General features: G+C 41.6%; 1 protein-coding gene across 2 annotated transcripts in view; it reads right to left on the bottom strand.

Moving 5' to 3' along the window:
* Nucleotides 1-4,280: 4,280 nt before the first annotated feature.
* The window catches only part of GAS6 (growth arrest specific 6), a 39,173-nt gene continuing 19,688 nt past the window's right edge, over nucleotides 4,281-23,765 (bottom strand). Inside the window, exons 6-16 of one of the 2 annotated variants that reach the window (XR_009729168.1) lie at nucleotides 22,632-22,751; nucleotides 20,405-20,530; nucleotides 19,117-19,238; nucleotides 18,265-18,383; nucleotides 17,684-17,873; nucleotides 12,532-12,696; nucleotides 10,852-11,020; nucleotides 9,055-9,227; nucleotides 8,115-8,343; nucleotides 6,176-6,369; nucleotides 4,735-4,869 (exon numbers count right to left, since the gene is read on the bottom strand). Coding sequence is in view for 1 of the 2 variants with exons in the window: in XM_061377861.1 (XP_061233845.1) it covers nucleotides 4,718-4,869; nucleotides 8,115-8,343; nucleotides 9,055-9,227; nucleotides 10,852-11,020; nucleotides 12,532-12,696; nucleotides 17,684-17,873; nucleotides 18,265-18,383; nucleotides 19,117-19,238; nucleotides 20,405-20,530; nucleotides 22,632-22,751 (1,565 nt within the window). In the remaining variant the exon portion in view is untranslated. Of the gene's footprint in view, nucleotides 4,870-6,175; nucleotides 6,370-8,114; nucleotides 8,344-9,054; nucleotides 9,228-10,851; nucleotides 11,021-12,531; nucleotides 12,697-17,683; nucleotides 17,874-18,264; nucleotides 18,384-19,116; nucleotides 19,239-20,404; nucleotides 20,531-22,631; nucleotides 22,752-23,765 lie in introns of both variants that reach the window. The other variant, XM_061377861.1, reaches the window with a different exon arrangement.

Below are 23,765 nucleotides of genomic sequence, written 5' to 3'. Positions count from 1 at the left end.
CCTCTTTTTTTTTACATTTTCTCCTATAGTGTAGAAACAAAAACACATCGACACGGCTAAGCAGCAATACCTGTGGCAGTGCCATTGACAGAACAAAGTCTTGTCCCTGCTGTGTGCGCCCTGCCCCCTTACTGTGCATCACGTTAGCTGGGATCCCTCTTAGCACACAGCTGCCGTGTTTTGGGGCAGGAGTGGCTATACCAGCAGGAAAATCCATCAGACTGCTGCATCCCTTCACTGCATTTTGCTCCTGCAGGAAGGGTGGTGGTGCTGCTTGCTATATAGTTCTTACAGTCTAGACAACAATGAAGCCATAGAAATTTCCTGAAAGACCAAAGAGCAGAGCAGGGAAAGAAAGTTATTTCTCGTTAACTTTCTAAGCACCTGCTTCATATTATGAAAATATTAAAAACCCCTATATAAACAAAACCAGCTTACTTAAGAGTTTCTTTTGAGAGGAAGTGACACCTTCAGACCAGCTGAAAGTAGAACTAAGAGTGATCATCCTTTGACATAATACTTTCCACCTTTCAAGAAAAGGTGGAATTTAGGTGCTGTACCTCTATGTATAGCGAGCAGATTCAGTATTAGTACACATGAGATTAAAGGTTAATTTGTATGGATCATAAAAGCCATATTTTATTCAATTAAGTTTTTTTCCTGAGATGCACAATTTTAGGCCAGTGGTATTAACATCAGGCCCAAGGTACCTTACATGTATCCTTGACAAAGGTGAGTTATATGAACCTGGTTGAGAGGAACAAAAGTCAGAAAGGAGACCATTAATTTTCTTTTTCTTCTAAACATCAATTTAACACATCCAAAATGCCCAGTCCTTGTGCAAATGCATGCTGTGAAGAGCACAGTCACCCTGGCCTTTATGTAATTGGAACTACATGATTTACTTGCTATGAATGCTAACGGGGGAACCACCTGGGCTCATTTTGGTGTCTCAAAGCCCAGAGCATGCTCCCTTTGAGCTGAGCACCTAGCCTGGTAACGGAACACAAAGGAAACCAATGTTTGCCTTGGGTTGGAGCACAGCGGCTGAGAAGGAACAAAGGAATGCTTATCACTTTGTTCTTTTCAGTGGTCTATAGAAGCAGCTACCTCTTCTTCCAGCATGGTCTGCTGTAGAGTATCAAAAACAATCCAGTTTGACACGAAATATCATCCCCTTTCTGTTATTGTCCAGATTTACAAATTCTGGCTTTCTCTTATAAACCACATTTTGGGTCAGGGTACATTTTGGTCTATGCAAATTATCTTCACATACATGCATATACGTACAAAGTCCTGGAGAAATTTTTGCTCTGAATTTGATTGATTTAGAAAATGCAGTTGCAGTCTTGTTCACATAGTATTACATCTGAAACTGCAAAGTACCATACTCTACCACAGTATTCATGTTTCCAGGATCCAAAGTAATTCTGGCCTCAGAAACAGTACCACTAACACAAAGGTCAGACATGTTTGTGATTCATTTATGCCACATGGTAGTTTTTTTGGGAACTACCCCAGAAATTAGACAAAATTATCAGCCACAAGACTATTTTGCTAACATGCTTCCTTTGAAAAGAACAAAGTGAAGCAGGGTTTGTTTCATTTACTTGCTTTAAAAAATAGGCATCTTCTAGGTTTGTACTGTTTTCTTTAGAGCTACTCCAAGTTAAAAAGATGGGAGATTGTCATAGTGTAACCCCAGCCAGCACCTCAGGCCCACACAGCCACTTGCTCACTACCCTCTGGTGGGATGAGTAGAGAATCAGAAAAGTGAGAAAACTCAGGGGTTGAGATAAAGACAGTTTAATAGGGAAAGCTGAAGTTGTGCATGTGAACAAAGCAAAACAAGGAATTCATTCACTATCGCCCATCAGCAGGCAGGGTTCAGCCATCTCCAGGACAGGGATCTATCCCATGTGATGGTTACTTGGGAAGACAAACACCACCACCCCAAACGTCCCCCTTCCTTCCTTTTCCCCAGCTGTATATGCTGAGCATGATGCCATGTGGTCTGGGATATCCCTCTGGTCAGCTGGGGTCAGCTGTGCCAGCTGTGCCCCCTCCTAACCTCTTGTGCACCCCCAGCCTGCTCACTGGTGGGGTGAGAGGCAGAAAAGGCCTCGACTCTGTGTAAGCACTGCTCAGCAGTACCTGAAACATCCCTGTGTTACCAACCCTGTTTACAAAATACAGCCCCATGCTAGCTACTATGAAGAAAATTTACACTATCCCAGGGAAAACCAGCACAGGGATATATTTTGGTAAAGGACTAAAATAACCATAGAAAAACACATTGAAAACAAAACACTGCAGTGTGGAAGTGCTATTAACCACAGTATCTTCAGGATTCCCAGCTCTCACTGGAGATGCTAAACTAATGCTCCTTGCATTCTCCGTCATATTACAAGTGATCAAGAGCCATCAACTCTAAAAAAAAGCACTCTCAGGAATAATGTGGTTTCCCTTGCTCAATTAAAAAGAAGCAAAAACATAGAACTACTTAGAATCATGGAATAGTTAGGGTTGGAAAGGACCTTAAGATCACCTAGTTCCAACCCCCCTGCCATGGGCAGGGGCACCTCACGCTAAACCATCTCACCCAAGGCTCTGTCCAACCTGGCCTTGAATCCTGCCAGGGATGGAGCATTCATATTCCCTGGGCAACCCATTCCAGTGCCTCACCACCCTCACAGTAAAGAATTTCTTCCTTATATCCAATCTGAACTTCCCCTGTTTAAGTTTGAACCCATTACTCCTTGTCCTATCACTACAGTCCCTAATGAAGAGTCCATCCCCAGCATCCTTATAGGCCCCCTTCAGATACTGGAAGGCTGCTATGAGGTCTCCACGCAGCCTTCTCTTCTCCAGGCTGAACAGCCCCAACTTTCTCAGCCTATCTTCAGATGGGAGGTGCTCCAGTCCCTTATCATCCTTGTGGCTCTCCTTTGGACTTGTTCCAACAGTTCCATGTCCTCTTTATGCTGAGGACACCAGAACTGCACACAATACTCCAAGTGAGGTCCCATGAGAGAAGAGTAGAGGGACAGGATCACAGTAAGTTACTACTCTCTAGTGAGCAACTATCCTTTCAAACTTACATCTGGTCACACCTGAGTGTAAAGCATCTTTTGACATGTCCTTCTGTAAGTGTAAACAAGTTGAAAGTGATGAAGCTCTGATCTTTTCTGCCTTACTGCATTACTGCTGACAGATATGCTCACAATACAGAGCTATGATGCCATACTGGCTAATGGCTAGTAGAGTACCATCCTCTTCTCTGGTAAATAAAGCAGGGATCCTTACCAGCAATATGTCTGGAATAGTCTTCCCCCTCTTCCATCCTTTCCTCTGGGACATGTATGTCCATAGCGTGGTCACAGATGATGTCACACATTTGGATTATTAAGGTAATCTGTCATCTCTGTATTTGATGAGGCAGAACATGATGTAGAATAACCAGGAAAAATTTATAAAGGACCCTGTAGAATTAGATCTTTTCTATGTTAACCCTCTGAAGCATGGGATAAACTTATCAACCCAGTATTCGAATTCCCAACACAGCATATGCCTATCTCTCTCAGCTCATTGATCTGACGCAAGACAAGGACCAAGCAAAACAAGACTTAAGGGACTCAAAGCAGACTAAGCAAATCTTACCCCAGCTTCACAAGGATAGCTTCAAATGTGAATACACTTTATGACTCTACAACCTCTCCTGAGTAAACCCCCACGCATATTCTCACCACACTGCAATCTGGCCTGGCTAACTCTCACGCTCTCAAGCCTCTCTGCTCCCAGTAGGTTCACAGTGAATGAGCCAACCTAAAAATTGAGCAGCAAAAATATGTCATCACCAGATAATATTCTCCAGTTCTTGACACCTCATCATTTGCTTTAGCAGTTATTGACACAAAAGCCATATGGCTTTCAATTCATTGAGTCTTTTCTACTAATTGTTTCCTGATGGCACAACTCTGTTTTCTGTTTTCCGTTGACCAAGAGTTTTTCTAAAGGTCACAGCTGGGTCTTCTATCTATGGTACCAGAAAGAGGCAGTAAGCAATATAGCCTCTTTTTTGCTTAATAAGCAAAATAGCAATGAGAACAGCAGCAACCATTTGCTCTCCAGCCCAGAAGATACCTAATACTGACACAAACACAAAAAGACCCCACCTCCAAACAAAAACCCATAACCAACCACCCAGTGTAATCTCCACATCAGACATAGCCTGAGTCATTATGTCCAACCAACAGAATACAGAATAATCTCAGAACAGATATATTAAAAACTTGTATGTAAATATTTTATTCTCTCATATTTTGCAAATCAGAAAGCAGTGTTTGATAATAAAAAATAATACAGATTTATTATTTTTCTTCCAGTCCACACTCATATATTACCAGGTTTTCCACATTACAGATAAAACTGTCTCTTACAGACTAAAGATAACATTCACTTCTGGTATATTCTGTACTTTTGACTTATTTAACATTAGTCTTCCAAACTATTTACAAATATATTACAACCTTTAAACCTCAAAGCAAAGGAGTATTTCAATAATCAATCTGACACAAGGATCAGTAGCTCCTACATAACTTCAGTGTTTAAGAGAAACTATACACGCAGTGCGGTAGGTCAGAATAATTTATATCTTTAAAAAAAAAGAAAAGCATTGAAAGTTTCTGAATATAAAACCTTCGCATTGTAGTGGTACCTACTGACCCGCCTCGACTGGAGGACAGGAATGTGAGGTGATGTCACTGTGCTTGTAGAGAGCCTCGTCTAAGTCCAGTGCCTTGTTGCTCAGCTTGACAGTCATGCAGCCATGGTAGGATGCGGTGACCGGAGTGGAAGTGACAGGAACATCTGTATGAAAGGGAAGACACACATCTCTGATGGCGGCTTTTGAATAAATACCTGCCCTACCTATGCTCAGGTGACTGTCACTTGTATAGTTTCAAGCTCTCCTCCACGCTGGGATTTCTACCTCCCCCCTGTCCCTCTCACTAAAAGGCAAGAGCACACTGCCAGATGTGTGGAAATGTCATCTGCTCTAGTGCTCAAAAGCCCTTCTCCCAGGCTGAAGCCTTCCTCAGCTGCTCTTTGTCTCTGTAAATCCTCTAGTCCTGATAAAACTATGTGCTGCACTGCAGCAAGGCTTCACTCCAGTTGCACACTGCGTTCACGATGCTTTCTGTCTCGGTGTTTCTCCCCCCTCTATCTCTGGGTCCTTCTTTGTCAACAGTGCAGTGTTATATCTTCCCCTCATCCTCTCTCTATCTCTCCGAAATACCTGCCGAAAAATTATTGGAAGAACTTCATGACAGGAAGGCTTTTCCTATAGACAGCCACTACCACTCAGCAGACTCATCTTTACTGTGATTTTGCTATGTATCAGCACAAGGAGGTTGCTGGCGTTCATCAGAAAGGTGCTGGAATACATCAGTTGAGTTGGTAAGACTAATGAGACTAATTTTTGCTAAGGAGATCCACTAGTGACATATTTTTAATCAGTTTCCCAAAGGCAGAAAAACAAATAGGAAAGAAGACATTAAATACAATCCAACAGAGTAGAGGAAATCAGTAAATCTTATTACCAACTCCTGTAATGTCACATTCACATTGAATTTAAAGAAACAAAAAACCCCACACAGTAAAATAGTAACATGAAAAATTACACGAACTGTGTCCTCTACCCTTCCCCAAAGGTTATTAGTTTATTTACAACCCAAACCCAACCCAGTCAAGCTGGTTGTGCAATGGAAACCAATGAAATCTCAAAGATTATTTAACTTCACAGTAATGCAGGTAGCTAAGTAAGCCCCTTATCTTTACCCTGAAGCAAGGGCAACTGGAACAATAGATTGTCCTATTGACCCCAGATTATGTGCAATTTTAAGGGCTCTGCCGCAAGAGAATGCAGGGCCAAGTTTGAAGCTGATGTGATCAAACACAGCTCAGGCAGATCCTAGGACTGAATGAGAGAATGAAAATTGCATGGGATCCCTAAGCCACAAATACTATACATGTTCCAGCTTGATGGCTGAAAAGTACCATTGCTTGGTAGCTGTTTAAACTAGTCATTTCAGCCATTTGTTATTCCTCCCCTTTTACCAAATTTCATCCGTGAAGCCTGCTTAAGAGAAGGGGACACCTTGGCTGGAGTACTCACATGAATGTAAACTGAATTTTGACTCAGAAGAAGTTGAAGTGTTGGCTTGAACACTCACCTAAGGAACCATGCAGACTGCTGTTACATGTGTGGGCTTTGAGAAGGATACGTAAGATACTACCAAAAATAATTAAAAGAAAAAAGACTCAGAAGCCTTTTTTACAGGCTCCTTCCCCCAGTGGTATAAATATTACCTGGAAAAACACCTATGCATCATATAAATTATATAATTTAGGATGTACCAGAACTGAAAATACCACAGAAAATGTAATAAATGCCTATACATTCCCTCTTGTCTCTTAAAACTGTAAATTATTTCTTCCACATCTGCAGTATTACCTGTACTTAAGATGGGACAGTCTATCTTTCTTTATTTGTGGCAAATGGAATAAAGACATTAAGTGTGACCACTATACTTTGTTTTTGCCACAGGGTACAGGAGCAGGAAAAAGCCAAAACCAACGTAATGTTTTCAAAATCTCAGTAAGCCAAACTCACTTAGATTTGACCATTTGGTACAGTTATTTAACCCAGAGTGATGAATCCAACCAAAGTGCTGAAATATTTATTTGTTTGGCAAGTTACAAGGTTTCTTGATGCAAGTGCTGGGTTCCTCTCAATGACAAAAGCAGACCACAGGCAGAAATTCCTGTTGCTGAGCAGCGCAGTTTGAAAATGGGCAGTAGCTAAGCCTACAGAAGTCAGCTATGATATCTTGCACCTAGTTCTGGCTAATTAAAACCTGTGCTTCACCCAGCAAAGTTAGATTAAGCCAACCACAGAGAACTTGGAACAAGTGGAATTGTCTTCTGAGCTGTGAAAGTATCTGCAGTGCACATGAGAACTATTTGAAAGCAAGCAGGTGACCTCTCTTGCTTGTGCAATGGCCAGTTCAATTCAATCTGACATAGGAAAATGCCACATTTGGGGATTCAGCCTTGCTCCTGCCTGTGTGTGAACATCCCAGAGTGTGTGGCCTCCCCCTTTTAGGTGTGACTAGATGCTACTTACATTATTGGCATGAATGCTCTGTAAACTCTTGTTCATGGTGGGAAAGTCACGCCATGTGTCAAAGCACACATGGCACCTCAGCCACCCTTTTCCAGCCTGGCTGCTTCGGTGCCTACCAAGAGACAACACTGCTGCCTCTCCCTTGCTTGGGCAAGTAGGGGCAAGATTTTGCTTAGCTGCTTTCAACAAATTAGGATGTACTGCTGTTCATCAGAGACGCAAATGTTCTCATAATTGCACTTCTCAGCAGCAGGGACTGATAAACCAGTTCACCCAGAAAAGAAACAAGCCCCCATGCTTGGCCAAAATTCATGATTCAGATGAAAGTTTGATCTTCCAGATTCAGAACAGAAGAGCAACCCGACGAGCAAAGCTATAAATGGTGGTAGCCCTTTGGCTGTGGCTCTACATACCCTCTCATGAGAGGAAATCTGTTAATTGTGTAGTGCTGTGATCAGTTCAAACAGAACATCAGCCAGGAAGAATCGCCACACTGGGCTTCCCTGGTTTCACTCAAAACAATGTGAGGCCCTAGTACTCCCCACAGGGAGCACTCACACATGTTCATTACGTTATTGAAGCACTGCGGGAGCCTGTGATCTAGCTCCTATGAGTTTTATCAGGTCTAGGATAATGAACCTGCTTGCAACTATTCTTCAGATAAACTATTCCTATTGCTGACCAAGCAAAACCTCCTCTTTCTGTTTTGGCTTCAGATGTCCACAGAAGGACACCCTCATTCCAGGAAAAAAGATAATTGCCAAGTGCACCCTCACACCTGTTAAGAACACGTGCCTGAATTGCAAAGCCTACTCAAGCAGAAACAGAGAAGGAGGCTTCCAGCTTGGATTGAGACAGTTTTCTTGACTGCCAGCTCAGCAAGGTGGGTTGGGAGTTTGTAGTCCATGCTGCAAAACTGGATGCTCACCTGGCAATCCTCCCAAGTATGTCTTCACCGTTGATTGCAAAGAGTTCTCCAAGATGGATAGACTATCCTCTAACTCAGAGATGCTTAGTTCACCCTCTCCTGCTATCCCATCTACCCTCAGGGATAAGTGATCTTTCTTGACGAAGATGTCCACAGAGTGTTCCTTCTTATCACAAAGATTTATTGCCAGTCTGGACACAACTGTATTCTCCAAGGCCACAATGATATACTGGACAGCAGGGAAAAGAAGGAAAAAGAAGCAGTGAGCAGAAATATTCCTAGCCATGCATATCCAAGACCAGGATGGCCCCACTGTGGCCTTTTTTACAAAGATTTTGCAGAGCCACTAGAGATTTAGTCTTATTAATATTGTGGATTGTGTTCTGAACTCATTAGTATAGATAAAAAAAAACAATGTTCCAGTGGGACTATTAAGACATAACCAACTGTCTTCTCAGAAACAATTCTTAGGGGGTCTTACAAGATGTTATATTGCACTGGAACCAAATACACTAGAGGTGCTGTACTACAAATGAAAAGTTGGCTCATGGGTTTTTGTGAACTCATTTCTTGCTTACACTTGTCTAATGCCAGAATCTAGCCGTTTATTATGAATACCATTAAATCAGTAGCTGCAGGACTCTATCATAACTGGCCTGTCACAGCACCTGGAGTGAAACCTAAAGGCTGTCTCTTGGAAATTTTGGGACTTAACTGATTTTGGAGCTCTGGATGAGCTCCAGAGAATGGAATTTCTATGCTTATGGCATTAAACAGCTCTGTGTGAGAAAACAGTAACAAAATATGCCTGCATGCAAGAGACCAGTTCCACCCAAGAGACCTAGACCAATTTTACAACTGACAACTGTTTTTTGAAAATGACTATTGATTGCCAGGATGCAACAAGGAACCCTCTCTAGAAAAATGCTTACATCTGTACCTGTTGTTTCAGTTTCTTTGTGGAGTGATAGTCAACCAGAGACAGTGATAAAGGGACAGATGCTTCTTCCGTAACAAGAGCGAACATCACACCAGTATCTGTTGCTGGTTGAATTACAGCATTTACTTCTATTTCCCAACTTGTCTTCGTTTCGTTTCCTGAAATAGGTTGCACTGCAGAAAAAGAGATACGTAGCATGACGAACACAGGACAAACAAGTCAAATGGGTAGAATGTGCAGTTCTAGGAGAGGAGGATAGATGAATGAGCATATGGAGGGATGGCCACATTTATTTTACTTAAAAAATAAAAATAAAAATCCAAAGCACCTGAACATAAAATCAGAGAAGAAAATGTCATTGGTTTCCTCTTGTTACGTTCTGCATTCTGCTACCTTTCAAAATGTCAAAAGATAAGGTTAAGCTTTTTTAACACAAGAGATTCAAAATCCCGTGGCTGTTAATCCGATATATCCAAAAGCATGTTAAAAGACAGGGCACCCAATTTTTTAATTGTTCTTGACTGTCCAAATATCATTGAGGGATCTAAGCACAAATCTGACACAGAGGAAACAAAGTGAAAAAGGATATAGGCCCACTACACTGATTACATACCTAATCAATGCCTGATCACCAGCCCCCTCAGAAGCTAAACATGGGATGTTTTATCACATCCGGCTGAACTCTGAATTAAACTTTCTGGCATCCTTCTTGCTGCTGCAGTGCCTTTGTGATTTAAAAGGTGATGCTGCTACAAAGAAAGAGTTCAATCCTGCTTCTGCAGCCTCCCTTCACTGGAGTATTAGCTTTGCTCATTCACCACATCTTGAAATACAAAACAATAAGTTCTTTATAAAGTTTACCATTACAAAGCACCAAATAGAGGGTTGTGTTTCTAGAAACAAAGATATGAAAATGCAGGTGCTGAGGCCTCATTTCTGCTGAGTGCCGTCATTTGTGCTTTAGATGCCGCCTTGTCTTTACTTTGTAGCTGTTGAATCCATGTGTTAAATGAGATGACAAACACCTGATACTCCCTAATTTACAATGGCACAGCAGAAAAATCCACATAATGATGCACAGAAGGCTTCTGCACAGAAGAATTTACACACCAAACTAAAATAGATGGTTGGCATTTGTACAGCTTTCAAAACACTGACAGCTGATTGCACATATAAACAAACAGAATAATCTAGAACAAAGAAAAGGTGGCTTTCAGTGTGCTTTCAGTGTATAGCCAAGCTTGGTTTGAAACTTGTTATTACTACATCTAGACCAATTTTATGCAGTTTCTATCAGGGATATGCTTAGTGTTTGTCCCAGGTGTAACTAATACCACACAATGATTAAAAATGAATCCAATCCTAGACATTTTGCTACAGGCAATAATGATTTTCTGTCCATCAGAAATTCAAGATACAGCACTACAGCTTGCAGCCCTCCCTATTTAGCAGAAAATAGTGAATAGGGCTGGAACCACCTGCACTACTGATAGAGATGTGAAGGCCCTAATGTTAAGGATGAGCTGGAACCAGCCTGGGTATGAAATGCATAACTGGAGCTACACAAAGAGAACCTAATCCATGCTAGGCATATTCGTTACTGGCTCTAACCATCATTTGTAGGTCGTCCTTTGCTATGAACCACAAGTTTAGCTATTACTCTCCATCCACAGCTGCCAGTCTTTTCTGCATTGATCAACACAGAGTCTAATATACATGTAAGTTTTAAACTACTTATTAAACAAGTATGGTTAATGGCAGAACAACAGGTCAGAAATAAAAATATAACGTACTTACTGTAAGTAAGATTAAACACAGCAAAACCTCGGCCGGGATAGAAAGACCCTCGTCCTGCTACAGAAAAGCACTGCATCTTTTCATTCATCTTTATGGTCTCTAGGATAGTGAAGTCCTCCCCATTCAGCCAGTTCCATGCCTGCATACAGCCATCCAGCCGAGGGTTTATCTAGGAAGACAAAGCAGTATACCATAACTCAAACTACTGTTCAGTGAAGAATAAGCGATTTTGGGTGCAGAGGAATACTGAACAGCAGAAATCATTTTGATGTGTTATGCTCATGTATAACGATTGGAGGCAATCCCCTTCCTGCAAACCCAAGCAAGTAAGTGGTCAGCATTTCCCAGGAAACTTCCCTAAGCTCAGCTTGTCTCCACAGGTCAGAAGGGCACTAGTTAATGCAGGTGCTGATTTCATTGTATTGGTTCTGCTAGCTCCTCTACATGATACACATCATTAGGTGATTTACTTCTAAAACTCTGTGGCCAAAGCTATGTAACTCCTGTAATTTTGCATTGTGAATTCTAGAGGCTAACTTGAAGTAAAAAAACACAGTCCTTTGTGTCACTGCAAACAGCCTTCGTGACACACAAGATGTTGAACTTGATCACAGGATAAGTTGTTGGCTTCTCGCTTAAGGGAGGGGTGCTTGAGCCACAGGACATGCACATCACTCCATACACACTTGTTCCTTACAGCTTCTAGTTATGTTATCCTGTACCAAACTCCAGCATTAAAATGTGAGACAGTATGTAAAGAGAAGGCTCCTTGCAAAGCGTCTAAATCAGGACCGTTACTGCCAATTAATTGAAGTAGAGAGAGAATTAAGTGCATGAGCCAGGAGAAAAACCTCAGGAGTTTTTGTCTCTCAATCCCATATGCAGACCACACCCCAAGTTTAATGTTTCAGACAAGCAGTGGCCCTAAATGACTTCTTGTGAGGAACAGGAGCCTTCCTCAGCTGCTGCACTCACAGTCACAGAACCGCAAGCTTGTCACCTCATTTAGAAATAATGAGATGCCAATTTGGGTTTCAAGGTGCTAACTCCGTGTGTGGTGGACATTCAAAACAGCCTGAGCAGCAGCTGTTTCAGAAACACAGCAATCATCCGATCTCACCCAAAGAGCACCTTATCTTTTATTCATATGCCCTGTCTCCTTGAATTAGGAGGAAATAAAAAAAAATATAGGTTTCTGTTTCTCCTTGGGTCTTACTAAACTGAAACAGCAAATGCAAGCAGCAAACCTGCGATACAATATACGTGAAGCACAAACATTGATCACAACACAGAAAGTGCTCCAGCATTGTTTCCAGACTTAGTGGGTACAGTGGTACCCTCACACAGCTGTGTGTCCACTGACCACCCCAGCGCCACTCAGGGTTTCCAAGCCAGCATCACCACTGGTAATCTTGTCATGTGCTCCAGTTTTGTACGTCCTAATTCTGCAGGCAAAGGGTGAGACACATCTCACCCAAACTTAACAATCAAAAAACAGGAGTCTCACCTTTGCTACTGCCTTAGGCTCCCTCTATAGTTAATGGAGACAAAGTTGTATCCAGAAGGTGATAATTCCACCTGTTTCAGGGCAGGCTGAACTGCTCTCAGGAAGAACCTACATAACCCCAAGAGAAGATGAAATCAAGCCCTTCAGGTGTGCAAAACAAGTGCTATACTTACCGGTAGAATAAGGTCCTTTGTTTTGAAAGGAATGCCTCCTACTGTCAAATTCAGCTGATACAGCCCTTTTTCTAGAGTAAACAGATCCCCTGAGACAGCTATTTTCATAACTGCATCCCTGTTGACCTTTATAACCAAACTTCTTTCGAGTTCTTCAACAGAGATCTGAAAAATAAATTTGCAAATAGAATAATTCAGTATAAAAAAGAACTTGATATCTGCAGCCTCAACTAAAGCACAGACACTACCACTGAAATCTCCAAGATAGAGAAACATTTTCTGTTCCCAAGCCTCTTTGTCCACCTTTTAAGTTACATCCCACTTTGATATGTAAATCTTTACTCTAGAAAGCAACCTGGGGTTGCTGTAATGGTGTAGACAGCCTAGCTACTTCAAAACTGCCACAGAAAAATATGAGAGGATTAACTACATGACATTTGGAGGCTGCTTTACACAAAATGTAAATGCAATAAGGAATTATTAATGAGAATCTTCCTATTGCAAATGCATGTGAAAGGAAAAGCTGGAAAGACAGCTATCTTTTATTGGATCAGTGGAAGAGAATGCAGAAGCCTTCCAGCCACAGTCTTTGAATATTAACCTCTGAAAAAAAGAATGACAGAAGATGTCATGTTTGAGAGGGTAATAAAAATGAGTAATTGGCAATAATTTTTCTCTCAAAAGGTCACTGTAGGTTTTAGTTCCCTGTCTCTAACAGCTACTTCCAGGAAGATCCCACCACCACTGAAATTTCAAAAAACAGAAAATCATCATTGTGATTATGACCAGGCTGCACAGAGGAGCACTATAAAGCAGCCAGCTCTGCAATGGATGAGGAGGTGAAGCACAAAGCTGACATACAGCAAGATGCTAAACAGCAGCATGGATTCTCCTGCCTTGGGACCTGGGTCCTGCTACTGACAGGGTGTTCTGTGGCTCTAGCAGAAGACATCCCCTTTCTTCCTGTAGAGAAGAAGAAAGGAGTGCACCTCCGCTATAACATAATCTTCAGCACAGCACTCCTTCCCACCTACTCACTCTTCACCTCTACATCTCTGTTCCCTAGGACACCCAGATACTGCCTCCATCAGTGAGCCACTGTATGGAACCAAGTATCTACTTGAGTGGCTGTTCTTCCCTCTCTCTGCTAGTAGGCCGTGTCATGAGCATTTTGACAGCAGCTGTCCCCAAACTGTTTCTATCAATCAGCCATGCTGAGCTCTCACTCTGTGGCTGTAACAAAGGATGGCAGGGTTGAACAGGTTTATACCTGGATACTCAATCTGGACTGCAGTCTTCAGTAATGAATATTAAGTGAATTTGGTAGTTGAAAAGATTATTCAAACTGTCAAACATTTTCTTCTCCTGTGGATTCTAGTACCATTTGGTTTACATTGCTAAAACACTGTTTACACCTGGCATGTTGCTCTCTGCTGTATCCTACAGGACATGAATTTACTTGTCTGAAGCTTCCTTGTTTTAAGTGGCAACTACACCTCCTGACTGCATTCCATGGAGTCACACAGGCCAGTCTCAAACAGGCTTTTTTGGGCATTGGCAGGCTGTAACATCCACTCTGTGGGTGGGAACAGAAGACCACAAGTCCTGGCAGCCACAGCCCAGCTACACTGGCTATCTCACTTGGATGTCTCTCGTCAGTGGCACTGTCACCACTGCCCTAATCACTGGGGTATGGAGTGCCACAAGGAGCTGGCACAGCCCATCTCCCTGCTCCTAGCACAGATCTTGGGCAGCGGTGGAGCAAACAGGAAAGGGGAAAAGCTGGCTGCAGCAATGCCCATCCCATACTTGGCTGTGAAGAAATCCTGCAACTTTCAGGGCCCTCTAAAATTTTATTAGATTGTATAGAAAGTAGTAACATGGAAATTTTAACAAATTTGGCCAAGTTCTTAGCTGCTTCTGATCATCAGTATAAACAAACCCAAACCAGTGGAAACTTCCATAGGAGAAGGGGTTAATCCCTATGGAAACTCTTAACTCATTCCAGTTTAGGAAACTGCATTCTGTCTGCTTCACACTGCCTTCTGGCAGTTTCAGCTTGGGTTCCTTATATTCAATTATATTTAATTGCTGGTGCACCACCATCACCTACAAACCAAAAGGGGAAGCAATCTGGTTGTTAGCAGGTTGCTCTAATTCCCTCCTTTTGTTGTAAGGAGAAGCCTGCCACAGTATGCTTGGGGGAATCCATGCAAGTTCTTGTAGCTAAGGGTTCCCATATGGTTAGCCATAAGGGCAGTCAGCTCTTTGTCTTTCGGGTTCATGCCCTGGATAACTCAGCACACAGACAGCCTGTCTGCTCCTTGCTGAAAGGCAAGTGGGAAGCACTGAAAAGGGATGGGACTACCGGCAGCCACAGGGTTAATCCCAAGTAGGAATCTGCTGCTGATTGCTTAACCTTCAATTCTGACATTTAACAGTGCAGGTAAGTTACTATTTTTGCTAACCATACTGTCCTCAGAGCAGTACTAACTAACCATTGAAAATAAGACAAAATGATGACTTTTTTGGAAATGCAAAACAAACAGAAGGCCAACCTGCATTCTCTGCAATCATGAGTTCATATGTACCACTTCACCCAGCCGGATTGCATATGAATAACTACATTAGAAGTTTTTCCCAAGGCTTACTTGTTTCTGTTTTGAATGCTGGGAATGATCATTTTAAAATAGGTTAGGAAAGATCAACATCAGAGACAATACCAAGGTAGAAATATTGGCCTGAAGTTTTGCAAATGCCTTCGTCTTTCTGTAAAAGTATGCAACTTTTGCTCAAGAGACCGAAAAACATACACTGCTCGTGTTTTTTCTCACATTTTGCTTTTAGATAGCTACTGGTTTTTTTTCATCTGCTGAAAGTTAAATAGTAAAATTACTATTTTCTCACAACTGTTGTAAAGTTGTCCCAAGTATCCAAACTCCATTGTTCCAGGTCTTATCAAAACTAAGTACTTAATCCTGTGCATACTGAAGTCCAGACTAAAATTCACAAACTGAATTTGAGTCTGTACTGTGACTTCTAAAGGTTCTTCATGGAAGGTGAGGCTTAAAAGTACACACAAGTCTATACTGAAAATGAAATGTGTGGCTACATGTTTTATGAACGGAGACAGGTAGAAAAAGGGCAACCCCTCCCCACAGGATTTCCCAAATTAAAAGCAATACTGGACAGAGAAAAAAGGAAAAATGAGGGAGGGGGCAAAAATGGAGACTGGTGGATCGCTCAGCCGTATAGATTAAATGGCATTTAGGGACAGGGGTGACCCTGGATGTTAAGCAGAAGGAAACGAAGTACTGCAGGCCAGAGCCAAGGGATAAGAAACTAGAACAGAGAAAGGAGAAATCACCCCAGCAAGAGAGAAAGCACTCCAGCAACGCAAGCAGCGTCCCAAGTCTCTGAGGTGAGTCAACCATGAAGTCAAGAGATTAAAGTCTCCTTCTGCTTGCTGCGTTCCTCTGTGGGTAAATCCTTCTGCCTTTAGCCAGATCAGACACAGCATTAACAGCATTAACTCCAGCAACTCGGCCAGGCAATTTCTTCATTATGATAGTACCAAGGGATAAAAGCCCTGATACTAATGGCTGACAGAAGACCAATAATTCTTGCCTAAAAATTATACTTACTTTTATCATACTGCCTTCTCTCCCTGCAGAAAGGAAGCACAGCCTTTGTTTACCCCATTACTCCTATGTGTCTGAACATTTTTTGTGTTGCTTGATTAAAAAAAAAATATACATTTCAGCTGTCTCCTCAAAACTAGCATTGGAAAGTTTGTAATTACATCATAATGAGGTCTGGCATTTAGCAAGTATGTTATGCTCCATGTTAAATGGTTTACCTTGGTAACAACTGTTTTTTGTGACTCCTAGGTCACCCCAGTGTCATCAATGCTGCTTTTCACGATTTTCATCTCCATCCTCTCTGTGCAGGCAATCAGAGTTGCCATATTTCAAATCAGCAGAACAAATCTTACAACAAATTTAGTAAGAAGTGGCTTGAGGCTATTCCTACCTGTAAGGATCCAGCATGTCATACATTTTATCCACAGCTTTGCTGAATCTTTATAGCGCTCCATTTGGAATCTAAATTTGTTTCACTGAACTGAATTAAACATCACCTTGTTTGCTGAAAACATTACCAAATGTCAGTAGTTGACAGTGAATTCACTCAAGGACTTCTTTACTTATTCATTAGAAACAAAATTTTCCCACCTTGCTCTTTTCCGTAATGCATAATTCTGATTTTTTTATACTTTTTTTTTCACAGAAAATTCTTCAGTTACCAGTATCTGTATTTGTCTCTGATGTGAGTTTACTCAGAATTTCCCACCCATTCCCCAAAATGCACATCAGTTTAAAAGTCAAAAGATCTAACAAAGTAAAAGAAATGAAAGGAAAGGAAAAGGCAGAACTGAAGAGGCATATATAAATTGCTAACCTACTGTAGATCCTGTCACAAATGGTAGCACCCATGATGCTTCCAGAATCACCAGGAAATGTTCTGCAAGGGTGTCAAGAACATGAATCCTTACAAGCTCCAAGATGCACAGCATCATGAGATTGCTGGCATTGCGTTAGTAGATAGAGAGGTTCTAATAGACCTCAGGTTTCCCTAACAAGGAAAATAGTCTATTTTGTGTATAAACAAGCCAAAAGACTTTAAAAAAGGAAAGGGTAGGTTAAGAGACATGCCAAGTCTGAGCCCTGTGACTAAACAAACAGATGAATAAACAAAAGCAACCACACATACACCAAACACCCTTTGAAACTTCCTTAAAATAACAGCTGGAGTTCCTTCCTTCTTACTCTCTTTCAACCCTCACACAGAGGGCATCTTCTCAAACTCATGTGAAGTCAGCTGAGCACTGCTGCATCTCAAAGGCACTGTGTCTGCTATGGTTGTGCAAATTAGTGATGCAATCTAGCTTATAATGCATATAAAGTGTAATTCAATTTATTAAGAAAAATATCCCACTCTCACTTTAGAATGTATAAGGTACTGGCATGCATTGAATGGATAGGTAGATTGGAAAACCATCTCCTCAAGAATACACAAGGTCTAGCTGCACTTCACAGAGCCCATCAGGAACCAGCCAAGAAAGGGCAAGATCTCAGCAGTGGTCTGGACTCACCGTTTGCCACATGCCATGGTTGATAACCGGTCCACTGCTGGTCACGCGGCCTATCCCGTTGTATTTCAGCTGCAGCTCTAGCCGTCCTTTGCGCAAAGCCAACACTACCCATGTGCTGTCTTGATGGCCTCCAGCAAAGAAAAGGATACCTTCAGGATCAAAGGTTCTAAAGTCGAACTCAGCCACAAGTCTGACCGCACAGGTGCCAAGAAATAAATTAGTTACGCAGGGTTCAACAACCACAAAGTACTTTCCATACAGATAGTATCAACTCTAGCAGTTACAAAGCTCTGTTAAAACACACTAGCTTTTAATGCACTCCTGAAAGACTTAAGTTGTGAAGTCAGGTTTTAAAATAGCGTCAACAATAAAGAATACGTTACTATACTTCAGCAATTATCCTAGGAGCTCTGCGGTCAAGGCTGCCTTTCTCAATTACTAGTTTGGATAATGTTTTGCCCTACAGGACTCCATAATCCAAACAAACAGTGGTGATGACAGGACTAATTGTTACTGTAACAACTCCATTGCATGCATTAAGCCAGATGGCGCATTTGACTGTCATTCTAAATTGTCCTCACCTCGTCAGTTGTTTCCTTTTGAAGCGCAGCCTGATGACAGGAGCGCCGCTGAACATCCTCCCCAGGTACATAGATTTAGCGCTTTTTCCAACAGCAAAAGGCACACATGGTATTATGTTCTATAATCAAAACATATTTTTTGAGTTTTCTCCTCACACAGCAGAAACAGAATCACAGAGTATGCCTCCTCTTATTTTCTCATGCAGTTGCTATTCACATAGTAGGTTAGGGCATTTTAATGTTTAAACTCTCAACGTACAGTTGTTTTGGTACTGAGAACATTTCCTCTTTCCTTCCCTCCTCCCCCCTATTTGCCCTGGAGGAATGTTTTCCTGCTGCAAAATGAAATCATACTCATAAGGCACAGCACAAAATTTCTACTGCAGCATCATGCCCACCACAAAACATATGCTAAGAACTTGCTGTTGGTTGTTTACTGCAGAGGCAGTCTGTGCCACTGAAGCCCATCCACCCCAAATGCCTGGAGGAGGAAAACATTAAGTGCCAAGTGTTGGTCCATAACTTACACCATTCACCCTGAGACCTTCACACTGTCCTACTGGGTCTAAATCAGAAAAGCTTGTGCAGCCATAGCAAAACAGAGGGTGACACAGCTATCACTGTCATGTTCTTTCTGGAATGGGGACAGGAGGAGCCTAGAAGAGAGACTTTCAGAAGGAAATTTCTTTTCAGGAGAACTACTGTCACCAGCTCACATGAATTTGCCAATATGATACTGTCCTGCTGGTCACTCAGCTTAGATGGCTTTAGTCCAGAGCTTCATCATTTATTCTTAGCTGCAATGTAAAATAAAGGGCTGTTCTGCAGTTACAGCAATGAAGACCAACATACCTCACAGGTATTCATGTCCTGGGAAAGTTTTACTCCCCCTCTGCCATCACAATGACAAGTATAACTCCCTGGCAAGTTGACACAGGTCTGTTCACAGAGCTTCTCTTCGCATTCATTTATATCTACACAAAAACAGCAAGTAAGAGAGGAGAAAACACCAATTGAGTTAACTTAAATGTGAATCATCTGAGCAAAAACCCCCATGATTAGTGCTGTTTTGTAGCACCTGTCATTTGAGCATGGCCAAGTGCTCTGTAGCCAGTACTTACCCTATGCTGTATCTTTATAGGAGGGAAGGGTTAGAATTAGCATCTGCACAAATTTGTTTTCACAGACAGATTCCAGCTGCCCAAATATACACAGCAAGTCAGTGGGAAGGCTGGAAGCAGAGCTCAACTCCTTGTCTGCTGGTGCAGAGCCCTGGCCTCTAACTTCTAGACAAGACCTCCTCCCTTCACGCCCTTCATGCCCCTTCTGGTATGCCTGTGCCTCCTTCAGCTCGGGTTCAACTTAAGGACTGCTTGCTTCATTGCTACTCAGCAGCCGGATCCTCAACAAAGTAAAAGCTGAATTTCTCATTCATTATTTTTTCTCTTTTTTTTTTTTTTTGTTTTGGTTTGGGTTTTTTTTTGTTTGTTTGTTTGCGTTTGGCTTGTTTTTATCCTCTCACAGATAAATGCAGGAAAACAAATAGTGATGGCCCACAGGGATCTCTTCAGGCAGAGATAAACACTTACAGCCCGGTAGGGCTGGGTGGCTTGTGATTCAAGTCATTATATTAACTCAGACAAAAGGCAGGGAACAATGCTAGTTTTGGAACACTTTCAAAACTTACTCGGTTGAGAAAGCTTGCAGGCAGTGTAGCCAGCAGAACTGTGCATGGTTCCAATGCATATTAAAGTCCTAGTTCAGTGTAATATCACAAGACAGGTTTTGAAAGAACAACAGCTACTGCTCTGTAACTTTTCTCGTCCTACAGAGAGAGACAGCAACACGCACAGATGCTTCTGAGCTTCTACCAGGTCTTGTAGTTGTCATATATTCAAGAAAGCTCAGTACTCTGGCTCATACAGCTTGGTTCAAGTCATCAAAAATGACTGTAAACTCAATGAACTCAAGGATGACTGCAAACTGCAAACTCACAGCTACAGAAAGGGAACAGAAGACCAGTGTGTAAGCAAGATTTTTTTATCAAAAGCTTTTACTGAAGCCTGAAATTAAATTTCTGGGGTCTTACAGCTTTGAATCATGCAATAAATGCTAACATGGTGCTATTTCATGACCTTACCTTGACAAGTCTTTTTCACATCATCGTACTTGTAGCCTTTATCACAAAGACATTCATATGAACTTATTAAATTTTTACAATGAGCTTCTCCACAGATGTCTGCTGATGCTGCGCATTCATCTATGTCTGCAAAACAAGCAATTAAATAACATGACTTCAGAAGAGTGCAATCACTTCGTGTTCACACACTGGAGTGGGTTCAGGGTCAAGAGAGCCCTTTGTTATTTTGGTAACTAAAGAAGACAGTATCTTTAAGACTCTACCTTTAAGGTTAGCTAGCTGTAAGAAGTGAATTCAGGCTTTCAAAACTAGTTGGTCTTTCTTTCCTTAAGCCATTAACTACTACTTGAAAAATCAATGCAAAGCAAGCCAGGAGAAAAGCTGTAAAACAGAACAACTCCCACAAAACCAAAAAGCCCCACTCCATTCAGGGGCAGAAAATAGAGATTGAAAAAGCAGCAAACGGAAAAAAAAGCAGGAAGTGAGGAACAGCGAGTATGCAGTTTACCTAAACACAGAAGGAACATGCAGCCTGTGGAGCATCACAGATTTCTCTTCTCCTTCCTCAGACAGGTAAACAGTAATTTTTCATGTATTCACAAAACTAAGGTCTAAATCTTCTGATCTGTAGTGGCAAAGGGGAATTGAAGCAGCCCAGTTTGTCAGAGAACAAGTAATGATCTTTTAAGGTCCTTTCCAGCCCTAACTGTTCTATGATTCTATGTCTGAAAGATGTGGGCTTTCACCATGAAGGCAGTTCCAGTAGGCTGGAACTGGAGGACCATAAAAACAAATAAGTGTTTTTGTAACATTTTAACTAATACCCAGGAAAATCCTGGTGTTGACAAAACATTTGCAGTGTACTGAGAGTTTAATATTTACTTTTGCTTTCTAGGACATGTTAAAACTACAATTACATGTTCCATGTGTGAGGGAACTGGCCGATGGTAGTCTGTTTAGTATGCTATGTAGCACAGTCTAAAAATCAACAGACAAAACCTAACTCTTTGGTATGTGCGCATAATGACAGGAATAAATCCGAAAGAAAACTGAAATGCAATGATAAATCTCAGCCAGCATTAACCACAGCTGACAGTAAACTCACAAACAGAGGGTCACATGTTGAAGCTGCAGAATGCTTATACACTATGTTCACAGTGCTCTAGCAGACAGTACTAGGGTATTATACAAATACATACACATATAAAACCAGATGTAATTGTGAGCCCACTCTCCATCCACCTGCCCGTGCCAACTGGCACCAGAGGACAATTCAAAAGTGAGGCTGGCTCTTCTAAGTGGCTGCTGCCATTAGAAAAGAATACCACGTAATCTACAGAGTTGTCACTTTTCACAGTGGAAGTGACAGAAATAAAATAAATAAAACTCATTTATGTAAAGTGACAGAAATAAAATCCTGATCTGTGTGTTTTTGCTGGTAGCATTAATGATGTTGTTCAGATCAGGTATGCAAACTGTTTACAAGCGTGTCATCACATCCACCTATAGAACGTACATACACGGACTTGTCTGTTTCTTCATGAGATGCACATACCTTTAACAGCCATCTGTGATCATTAACGAGTCTGCCTCAGCATGCTGTTTCTTAACACTTCTAAAATCTCAGTTGCTCAAGTTTTGGTTATGTAAATTCATTCTGCAGTTTCAATCAAATACTTCAGATCCTCACTTTCTGTTCTCAGCTGCTAGGTAAAATAGCTGCCAACCTTCACCAGGGCCTTTCTACAGCTATTAATATTCAGTTGCAGTGAATTTATCCATCTGCACTATCTGAATTCATTAGCTGCTGCATATATCCAAATTTAGAAAGTAAAATAAGAAACATACAAAAGAAAAACAAATGGCTGGTATACTACAACAGCATGAGACTGGAAAGAATCATAACAACGCATTTGGCCAGCCCTTCCCTCTCTCAATGTCAGGATGAGCACCGATCGGCTAAACCAATTTAGCACAATCCAAGCCACAAATCCTCTGTGAATCACGTCTGTGTTGTGATATTGGCAAGTAGCATGGTGTGACTGCTGACAAGCCCAGGCATGTAGCATTGGCTGGAGCACTCAGCCAAGAGGAGCTACCAGCAAGTCTCTGGTAGCTGGGCTAGGGACTAGAACAGGGCTGCTCAGTGCTACCCAGCTCTCGGAAATGAGAGTCACAAGTCACTAAGCATTCACTGAAGCAAACTGAGAGGCCCATCAAAGCTTACCTTCACAGGTTTTGCTGTCTTTAAGAGTGTAACCACTGAGGCATGAACAATGGTAGCTGCCAAGCTTGTTGAGGCAGAGTTGGTTACAGCCACCATTCTGTGTTCTGCATTCATCAATATCTACATCAAAAAAAAGTGTCACAGTCAGCTTTTCACCTCTGTAAATCATCTGCAGGGTGAGAATGGGATAGGTGTTGGGGAAGAGAAAGACCAAACAAGAAACACTGTTACAGCTGCAACACGATGGTTACAAAAAGCACAGAGGTTTCATTCAAACACTTCAAGAAAGGTAGCTTCAAGTTCATTTAACAAAAAGAAAGACAGAAGGAACAGTAACTGAGTATCTCCTTCACAGCTCTAAAAATGCAGAAGAGTATCATCAGTCACTGTTTAGAAAAGCAAACTAATTATAGCTAATGTATTTTATATTGCAACTAACTTTTAAAATTATACTCTGACCAATAAGTTCAGGATGAAAGCTTTAAATAAAACAATGACACTAAATCCTTACTACTACAGAACTCATGAGAAGACAAAAAACTTCAACTTCACAGCTATTGAGCACTGTGACCTAAACCATGCTCCAGAGAAATTCACAGCAAAAGCCTGTTAGATCCAGAAGAGCCTGGATTACACCACTGATCTGCCTTACCTGCTCATTATATCCTGCTTGTATATGGGACTTAGGAGATAGCTGATGGGTAGAACAACACATTCCATGGCATTTTATAAGAAAAAAGGGGATATGCTTCAGACTAATCAGCTGCTGAGCTCTCAAAGCTGACTGTATACTGATCAGCCAACTGTCTCAAATGCTTAAACATACTGCTTGTGAGGGATCCTATAATCTCCCCACAATATTTACATCAGAAGGAAAGGCTTTGACTCTCTTGCTGTTTTCGTTGCCAGGATTCTGGACTGGCTGAATGTGACTGCTGGCAGTAACTTCATATTGGAAGGCAGAAAAGCAGTGGCCCTAACAGGAAACCCTGCAGGCAGAGAATTAAAAAGGAACCAGAAAACAAAGGGAGGGAAGATAACTTCAGTATTTCATAAGGGAATAGAGAAAATCCCTCTGGGGGCCTGGAACTTCTTGCACAAATAGTTTCTGCCTGAACATTCTCTTTGGAGGGG

Source organism: Neopsephotus bourkii, unplaced genomic scaffold, assembly GCF_033783945.1.
Source record: "Neopsephotus bourkii isolate Nb327-2 ecotype Australia unplaced genomic scaffold, CSIRO-AGI_Nbou_v1 NB_1760, whole genome shotgun sequence".
Classification (NCBI taxonomy): Eukaryota; Metazoa; Chordata; class Aves; order Psittaciformes; family Psittacidae; genus Neopsephotus; species Neopsephotus bourkii.
This window is presented reverse-complemented; position numbering and strand designations above follow the sequence as displayed.